General features: G+C 41.5%; 1 protein-coding gene across 1 annotated transcript; it reads right to left on the reverse strand.

The window, feature by feature from the left end:
• Positions 1–2,051: 2,051 nt before the first annotated feature.
• OSTN (osteocrin) lies at positions 2,052–10,102 on the reverse strand (the record flags this gene model as incomplete). Its single annotated transcript, XM_080622961.1, has 3 exons — positions 2,052–2,136; positions 7,011–7,228; positions 10,004–10,102. The coding sequence occupies 3 exons, from the start codon at positions 10,100–10,102 to the stop codon at positions 2,052–2,054; spliced, it is 402 nt and encodes a 133-aa protein (XP_080479087.1).
• Positions 10,103–10,324: the final 222 nt, after the last annotated feature.

Raw genomic sequence — 10,324 nt, forward strand, 5'->3', positions numbered from 1 at the left:
AGCTCTTATTTCTTTCTACAACTTTCAAGATCTTGGTCTCAAGAGCATCTGCAGTGCTTCACCTCACCCATAAGGACACAACTCACTCACCGAAGGAGGAATGATCACCCAACTCAGGTAAAGATTGCTCTGCTTGATGGGAAAGACAGGGGCATCTCTTGATGTGATTCCCTGGTTTGTGCAGCTGCTCTCAGCAGCATTAGCTTACATTGGAGATGTGAAGAAAAGCAAAGTTTCTTGCAAACTTCCTGTGGCTGGGCCAGTGCCAGTCTCAGGGCAGAGCTGTAAGCACAGAGAAAAATGGGAAAAGCCCCTGCCATGGCTGAACACTGCCCCCTCCCAGGCATAAATTGGATGCTACCAGTCCTCCTGAGTGTAAGCCTCATCTCCCACCATGGCCTGAAATGGGGCAATTGCCCCAAAGTCCCAATCCTCTCAATAGCTTTAGCTTCAAAGATTCACTGACTTCCCAGCTCCTTTCCTGTAGCTGACTAAGAAGCTGACTGTATTTTCCCCTAGCTGATGGTCAGATGCTTTGTGCTTTGTACAAGGTTAAGAATTCAACACTTAAATCCTATCTCCAGCCATACTCTCTGCCTGATACAGAATGTTTGTAAAGATTTTTTTTATCTTTGTCCTGCATAATCCCCTTCTCAATGTATCTTATTTTGCAATGCTAAGGATGATTTATATCCAAAATAGCAATCCAAGGGAATTATCTGACATGGACCGAAGTCCAAGAAGAAGCATGTAAGGTTTAGAAAATATCAGCTACAGATCTGAGCATCGAGATTTCAGCAAACAGCTCTTTTCAGCTATATTTTATAATCTGGAAAAAAGAAAAAGCATGGAAAAGCCTGAAACAGGATTTAAGATGACCTGTTTTACTCTGAAATGGAGAGGACATGTTTACATTTTACCAGAGCAAGAAATACTTGAACTTTCAGAATTAGATGTCAGATTATGTCCTGTGCACACATGAAGAGACTAAAATAAGACGTATGGTGCAGATGGCCTAGGAAGTAGATGACTTCATATTTGGATGCTATCCTATGTTACGCATAGGGAGGAGTGAAATATATTCATCAGCTTAGAGGAGGAATCTAGAAGTCTCACCAGATTTCAGGATCTGCCATACAATGAAAATGTGTCTGAATATGGTGCAGAGATATGAGAAAGATGACTAAAACCATCAGGACAAATATTAAGGTATTGTCACCGTTCTTATTCAGACTAACTCCTAGTGAAGTCAGTAGACATCTCCCAAACAGCAGCTGAAATAAATTCTAGGTTTGTCCCATAACTGTTAAATCCTCCCTTCCTCTACGAAACACTCTCTTGAAAGAAATGTGCAAAGCAAACTCTTTGCTTTCCATGGACTGCTGTTGGCATCTCTGGAGGCTTTATTTTCAATCCAAAAAATCTAACAGTCCTTGCTAGGATAATGAACTTCTGCTGATTTAAGAAATAAATGCCATGCAATTAATTTATATACATACTTTTTGTCCCCTCCTGATAGGGACACCGTGCACAACTGTGAGAGCATTATGACTTGATGAATTGAATTTGTTATTAATTGTAAATGCAACATTTGTAAAATGCAGTGTGAAACAATTTTGGAGGAGGTCAATTCCTTGAGTATTGTATCATTAGTCAATGACAAGGTATGTTGTGATGCATCTTCTGAATTTCTGTAATGTTTCCAATACAGCGTCAGTCATTCAGAACGGAAGCACCTGTAGGCAGAAAAGCAGTAAGCATTACATTTTCTCATGTCAGAAATGCAAGGCTTGAACAAGCACACTGTGAGGTGGTCCACAGGAAATGAAAATGTCATGAATACTTGTTTTTTGTAGGGGGGTACTAAGTTGTAATTTAGAGCATTCAAGCTAAATTGACACTCACAATCCATGCTGTAAGAAGCCATCATTCCCCAAGCCACTCTTTCCAAGCCTACTGGCATGACTTGAGTACCTCTGTGTAACTGAGAGTAGGTGGGGTTCTCCAAGCATGCCCACACCCAGAGTACTTTGGCTTACTTGCAGGAGCTGCTAACCCTTGGTGTTGCCAAGATGGCTCACTCCAATCCGGTCAAGAGGAACTCCGAAACGTCTCTTAGGCAGCTCAACCACTTTCCTGCACAGGGAAGACAAGCAAGGAAAGAGGGGAAAAATCTGGGGAAGTACATCATAGGGATAATAAAAATGCTACTACAACTTGGATTCCTTCATTCATCCCACTAACAACTTACTGTTCAGAAAGAACAGCTCTGCAGGAGCAGCCAAAGATGTGAGTGTTTAAAAATAAGATGCTTCACTTGTCTTACAAAAGAATAGGCGGGAGTTGTACCTGTTTAACAGACTGGCTAATGTTGATCCGCTATCCTTGTTTTTATTTGTCAGCAAACAGATTACTTCACAGGTTAACTGCAATTCATAAAAGAAAGGAGATACACTGCATGTATAAAGTGGAATTGTTTCATGCATAGTATCATACACTTCAGGTGGCCCACTAGCCAGGATCTTTGAAATCTCCAGGGCCAACTAGGGCTAAGATAAGCAAGGAGGTAGAAAGTATTTCACAGTAACAGATGAACTCTAGCAGGATTTTCTTACGGGATCTCCTGCAATGCACTGTTCTAAAAATTGTATAGTAACAGCCTTTAGAAGAGACTGAAAACGGGAGGGGGTTGGTTTTGGTTTTTCCTCCATATGTTACATTTCCTGATGATTTCACAAATAAGGGCATGAGAAAATTATTAAATTTCTATGCGGGAATATTTTATTACGATTTTAAAAAATATATATGTAAAAGAAGTGCTCCCATCTTAATTCAGCATTTTTTAGTATTTTTTCCACCAGCAAAAGTTTTATTTAATTGTGGAGATGTTGGGAGTTTCTGCAGCTCAGAATAACTTCTATTTTTGCTCTTGGAAATATTTGTCAATGAAATGCAGGTACAAGAGAAGCCCTGGAAGATGAACTCTTTTCTCTGTCCTTGTCAAGGAACATACATAAAACAAAAATTCGTACTGTAAGTTGGCAAATGCAAAGTAACTAGCAGGAAAGCATGCTATGGTGTGCTCAAGTCTAACCCTTTGTGCTAGCATGGCTATGCTCCCTCAGCTGGTGGCTTTGGGGGCTCTGCAAACCACACCCAGAAGTATCTGTCTAGTCCATGGTCTCATTTGAGCAGCCTCCTTTCCTCACACCTCTCAGGCATGGGCTGAAGCCCAGAGCATCAGCAGCCCATTTCGCACTGCCTCTACTTTTCAAATGAGGTCAAGAAACACGAACCGACAGCGTACCATATATGTAAGCAGCATCATATTGGTCACACTCAAGTTGCTACAAAACATCCCAAATGAAGGGGAGCCGTTTGTATAACCCTCTTTGTCCCTTCCTCAGATAGCTGCACTGTTGCATTATGACACAGAAAAAGCAAAGAGAAAGAAAGCCAAGAGCTGATCTTTAGTCTGTTTCCTCAAGGGCAGCACTCTTTTCCAAACCTGTAGGAGCAAGCTGATGGGGGGCAGGAGGGAAATTTGGGCTGCTGGGGTCATACTGAGTCTCACTTGATAAAACTGGAATTAATTTCCCAGACTGGATTGTGGGGTGGGGGAGGTCACGTTCTGCAGCATTAGTTCTAACACTGCCATGCTCTGTAGGTAAACAGAGAAGGAAATTGTAAAGTCATGCCCATGGGAAAGGCTGTGAAAGCTTAAAAAGCAGGCAGGCAGGCAGTGAAGCTTCCCCTCTCGTGGCCATCCTGAGCCACAACAGGACAACCAACGCACCCTCCCCATCTTGCAAACCAGACCATATTTATTTCAGCACTCACTAGGGAGAAAGTGATGTTTTATATTTAAAAGCAGCCTTTTCTAAGATTCCTGAGTCTCAGTCTGTCCGTTTGTCTATGGATCTTTCTACTTCTTCTGAAGACTCATGTCTTCTTGCATACTTTTCCCATGCTTTCAAAGCTTTAGGACTTGACATTGATAAGCAAGATTAGGATCTGGGCCCTGCTGTAACTGGTGGGTGCCACAACAAGCTGTTAAGTGGACTTACATTTGATCTACTCTTTTCCAAAAGTTTCTGCTGTGTTGCCAGGCAGTACTACACACACTGTATTAATTCAGGGGGCTGAATCTGTTTAACAGTTTTCACACTTCAAAAGTCATTATTTGATCTCTAAAGCTAACTATCCTAACTGGTGCAGGAATGGGCTGTTATCTACAGTGTACACAACGGCAGTGGGGTGCTCAGTCCTAATTTACACCTCTGAGTTCAGAAGCCTCTGCCTGTTTCCACCTAAATGTTCAGTCTTATTATGGTTTCATAGCTAGCACTCATCTGATCTGAGGTCCATGCTTCTGGTAGTGTCTGACTGTCAATGCAGTGATCAAGGCAACTCAGCTGGTTCTAATAAATGAGGCAATCCCAAACTTAAGAACTAATCAACTCCCCCAAAGTGATAATCTCAAAACTGCAAACTGTGATGATGATGCTGGGAAAGGAGGAATTTTGTGTTTTGTGTCACTCATTTGCATGAGCTCATTATTCCTAGAATAGTTAAGGCTGGAAAGAACCTTAAGATCATTTAGTTCCAGCCCCCCTGTCATAGGCAGGGACACCTTCTACTACACCATGTTGCCCAAGGCTCTGGACCTTGTACTTGACCTTGTTGAACTTCATGAGGTTGGCATCAGCCCACCTCACAAGCGTGTCAAGTTCCCTCTGTCAAGTTCCCTCTGGATGGCATCCCTTCCCTCCAGCGTATCAACCGAACCACACAGCTTGGTGTCGTCGACAAACTTGCTGAGGGTGCACTCAATTCCGCTCCCCACGTCACTGACAAAGATGTTGAACAAGACCGGTCCCAACACCGATCCCTGAGGGACACCACTCGTTACTGGTCTCCAGCCGGACATTGAGCCATTGACCAAAACTCTTTGCGTGCGGCCGTCCAGCCAGTTCTTTATCCATTGAGTGTATCATCCATCAAACTGATGTCTCTTCAATTTAGAGACAAGGATGTCGTGCAGGACAGTGTCAAACACTCTGCACAAGTTCAGGTAGATGACATCAACTGCTCTGCCCCTGTCCATCAGTTTCGTAGCCCCATCATAGAAGGCCACTAAATTGGTCAGGCAGGATTTCCCCTTAGCGAAGCCATGCTGGCTGTCACCAGCCACCTCCTTGTTTTTCATGTGCCTTAGCATGCCTTCCAGGAGAATCTGCTCCAAGATTTTGCCAGGCACAGAGGTGAGACTGACTGGTCTGTTGTTCCCTGGGTCATCCATTTCCCCCTTCTTGAAAATGGGGGTTATATTTCCCTTCTTCCAGTCATTGGGAACTTCACCTGACTGCCATGATTTTTCAAACATGATGGACAGTGGCTTAGCAGCTTCATTTGCCAGCTCCTTCAGGACCTCTGGATGGATTTCATCAGGTCTCATGGACTTGTGCACATTCAGGTTCTTAAGATGATCTCAAACCAGATCCTCTCCTACAGTGGGACTAAGGTCTTCATTCTTCATTCTCACAGTCCCTGCATCTGCCTTCCAAGACTTGGGTGGTGTGGTCAGAGCAGTTGCTGGTGAAGTCTGAGGCAGAAAAATCATTGAAAACCTCAGCCTTCTCCAAATCCAGGATAGCCAGTTCTCCCAGTAGCTTCCAGAGAGGGCTCACATTATCCTTAGCCTGTCTTCTGTTTGCAACATACCTATAGAAGCCCTTCCTGTTATCCTGGACACTGTGTATCCCCTCGCTCCAGTGCTGAAGGCATCCTCTCTGGAGCTACTCACCTCAGCAGATCATAGATGACCATTAGTGGTCAATGATGACCATTTCAGAGGCAAGCTGTTAGAAAATTTGGTCAAATTTCACCAAAAGGTTTCCACCCATAAAGCGTGAGATAAATTCAGAATATCATGTACTTTTCATAAGAAAGGAACTGCAGCTTCAAAAATGATCTTGTATTTCTTCCCCTGGAAAGGGAAAACATGCTAAAAAGCAAACAAAGAATGAGACAATTTTGATCTCTTGAAGAGATATACAGAACAGAATGTTCTACTCAGGGTTTTAAGAATTTCATATTTTATCTGTTTTAGCTGCAGTCAAAAAGTCCTAATAGCTGACTGGGTGGATAAATGGCAAAACAGCAAGAAAATATTGCAAAACTGAAAAAAAAAAATACTTGTAGCATTGACTGGCTCTTGTGAATACTTTCCACTTCCAGATTAAGCTTTAAGCATGTTATTAAATACTTTGTGGCATTGGGGATTCCATCCAAAAGAAGACAGCAGAAAGAAGGGAACAAGACAGTTAAGCTCTTTCAGATATAGTGAACAGCCCTTGTGGAGCTTTTCTCCAAACTCACAGGCTGTCCCCACCAATATAAAGCATCATTGCTTAGCCCTGCTATAGGCATGCTTATCTTCAAATGTGTACTGTGAAGTTGTGGCTGTACTGCTGTATTGATTAAACCCTGGCTTATCATAAATTGATTGAGGTCTTGAAGCTCATTCTACCATCTGCCTATTTTCACAAAATCTTTCCATCTTGATATTCAAGACATGCACACCATCATACCTTCTTTTGATCCCAGCCTTGGGAATACCAGGCCTTTCCCCTCTGCTTTCAAACCTCAGGCATATTTTTGCTTTAAATAATCTTATGATCAAAAAGGCAGCTCTAAACTGAATGTTAGTTCACATCAGTAGAAAGCAGGGCACTAAAAAACCCAGGTAAGCCTGAGCGCTCTTTGTTAGTTTTATGGCACTGTGAGAATAAATGAGTTAGTGCATGCATGTAGTATTCATCACAGCTGAAGGAGTACACGCCAGGCAGCCAGAATGGTTTCTGAAGAGATTCTGGCATCCTGATCAGAGGCATCTCACAACTGGCCATTAAACCTGCTGCTGGTTAAAGCTAACCCATCTGTATCTCAGACATTTACCAAAAGCCTTCTTCCAACTTTAGCACTGGCAGGAACATCTAAGAATTTACCTCTGTTTGCCTTTAACATCCACAGAGGTAGAAGAAATTCTGTCGATCGGGGACCCAAATCCTGGGAAACTTCTTTTCTTCTTGGTCTCAGTCACCTCATTCTCCAGAGACACCAGCTCATCAAGAATGAACAGTTTGGCTGCCAGGCTGGTGGCTGACTTCTCTTCACTGGCCACAGGAGGTGCTCCCATGCCCAGAGAAGCAGAAGGCTCCAAAGGCTGCAAAAGAAAGCAGGGATGTTTGCTTGCTGCTCAAGTTGCAGAAAATTAGTTTCAACCAGCATCATAGCAGCAGTCTTATAAATACATAACTAGAACACTGAACATGGGATGATGTTTTAAAACCAAGATCCTTCTGCGAACCATGGCTATTCTTCACCCACAGAAGTTTGCTATAAAAGGTTGAGATTTTTTTTTTTTTTTGACAGAATTGAAATTATTAAACTTGCCTTCGTTATTATTGCAAGAATTATCAAAATTTACTACTTCGCAAAGCCTGTTTTTGCAGGTTAGCCCACTATCCCTATCTCAGCAGTGTGATTAGTATCGCTTACAGCATGAGCCAATAATTTAATCCTTTTTAAAAATTCAGTCACCATTGCCAGACTCCAATATCCATCCTGATATTTTTCAGGAAACTGGTTTTCATTTTTAAAATGAATGCTAATAAATAATAATAAAAACTTCTACAGAATTTCCCATCCAAAGCTGACTAATTAATTAATTGTTACTCAAAACTATCCCAAGATAAACTTGCTCAGCACTGACATTCAAAGAATTTATGCAATAACACTATGAGGGGAGGAAGAAAGGAAAAAACAGTATGTTGAATTGACACAAGGTTTTGAACCTTAGTTATGACATTAGGCATAATATCTTTTGAAAACCAGACTTTACTTTGCTATCTAGAATAGCTGAGAACATCGGGGTCTGTCAAGAGGGAAATGATACAAATCAAAGTGAAATAGCTGCTTTCCAAATAACAGAAAAATAGGGCAACAACTAGTCTACAAAAGGAGATGTTAAGCCAAATCATTCTTTCTTCTGATGAATTGTTTGCCTTCTTGCCCCACCTGATCTTCACAGAATTAGATAGAAATTTCCAACTATAACTTTTATTATGTGACTTGAAGCATGTTTTCCTCTATCTTCTTATCTGTAGACAGTGAGTTTAGTACAAATGTAAAGCAAGCCATCACATGGATGATTTAATGTGCTTGTCTCTACTGTGGTCTACACCGTACTTGTGGTGGTGATGTTTCCCACTACTTATGGGTGGCATAACCAGTGATGGAGTGTATAAAACAGTGATCTTTATATAAGGAGGAAGACATAACCTCAATGATCACATAAATGATGTAGCACTGTTAATACTTTTGTGAAGGATCTCATACTGTCTTCTGACTTTAATTTTTATGAGTCTCAAGTGCACTGAGCAATCCTTTCTGTTCCCTTTCAGGGTTATAAAACTTTCATAGAGGTTTGCAAAAAAATTATGCCTTTAAAAAACAGATTGAACTCTCCCCTCTGGTTAGTGGGGATAAATAGCTACAATAATGCTTGAAACTAGAAGGTCAAAAATAGCCTCTACTCTTGAATACTTCGTGCAGTCCCTCTTACTTTGTCTTAAAAAGGATATAATGGAATTGTAGGAAGAGACAGCTAAAATGATAATGAGAAGTAGAAAACAGTTTTCCTGTGGTGAACCACTGAACAAAGTACAACTTCACAGATAAGCAGAGATAATTATGGGTTGTGGTGGGTAGAGAGGAAGGTTTATAAACTTATGAACAGCAAAAAGGTGAATAAATACTAGCATTTTTTTCCTCCAGAAAAAGAGCTTCTCAGTCCACCCAGTGAAGTCACCAGATGGTGGATTTAAAACAAATACAAGGAGCGACTTTTTAAACACAACACATAGAAATGCAATGGAATGCATTGCCAAAAGACATCATGGATCGGCAGCAGCTAAAACATTCCCTGGTCCAGTGCAAGTCTATGGAGGTGTTCTGTTATTAATTTTTTTTTTTTCACAAACTAATATATCACAATAAAAAAATTTCATTGTTAAAGACAGGCTACCAGATCTTTGTAGGACCAGAACAGCAGTTGCTGCAGCACTGGTGTGCAGAGTGGTTCCCCAAGCCCTATTTTCTATAACAAATGTTATTTTGTATAATCAGGGCATCCTCATTTGAAGGCAGAGAGTAAGGTAGAAGGATCCATAAGTATTCCCCTGTAAGCATCTGACTTCTAAGCTGATCTTAAAAACCTACGTAAAGACCCTACAGCTACATACTGCTACTTTGATTAAACTTTCAGATCCTTGATTTTTCTTATGACATGAAACCACTGCATAAATATCTTTCCTGGCAAATCTGTTCAGTGTCAGCATGATATTAATAAAAAAGGAGAATGCAATAGCAGTTTTTTCAGGCGCAATCCCTGCATATTCTGCATGAAACATCACACAATTCTCCCGTTTCATCTGCTGCTTTCCTACACAAGCTTAGGCAAGTTACTTTGCACATTCCCTCTCCTGGTCTGTTCAGTCTCCTTTAATTCGTAACTTTTGTCTTCTGACAGGGATCTCCTCATGGCTTCTGAAAGCTGCAGACTTCTCATGCTAGTATTTCTCTTTAAGAAGAATGCAACCTTTCCTTCAGCGTTAGAAGAGTTTGCTTCCCTCCTCCCCTCACCATCACCTCCTTCCCTTCTTTAGGGAGTTTTCTACCCAAAGTCACTGGACAGTGTTTTAACACACAGAAAATCCCATGGCATTTCAGTAGAGGTTGTATGAATCATTCTGTCCTCCCAGAGCCACACAATTTGCATCACTCTCTTCACTACATTCCTTTTTGCCCTTGCAGAGTCAATACTGGTTGTTTACCTTCAAACACTGTTAGGGTACTCTGCTGTCTTCTACACTCTGTGGCAAAGAACAACCAAAGGAAGAGCAGTGTTATGTGACTACCACCAGAACCATTCACCTACCTCTGAAGCTGCCTCCACAAGGAGCACTGAGGTAGAATGCCACTGCAGCAGGGTAGTCACAAGAGCCAAGTGCACCACCACAAGCTGGAACTGCAGCATCTGCAAAAGAGAACAATCTGTTAACAACTTCACAGCTGTGTTCCCTTGGAACCTTGCTCCAAAGGTATTAAAGAAGTGAAAGCAAAGAGAGATTCTGTTCCATGGCTGTTAATATGTTTTACCTTACAGAGTCACTGTATAAAACCCAGCAAACAAATAGTGTCAGCTGAATGCTCTTCACCTTTGGGTGCAAAGTGAGCTCCCTCCTCTTTCCTTCTTTAC

This window comes from Psittacula echo (genome assembly GCF_963264785.1).
Source record: "Psittacula echo genome assembly, chromosome: 7".
Lineage (NCBI taxonomy): Eukaryota > Metazoa > Chordata > Aves > Psittaciformes > Psittacidae > Psittacula > Psittacula echo.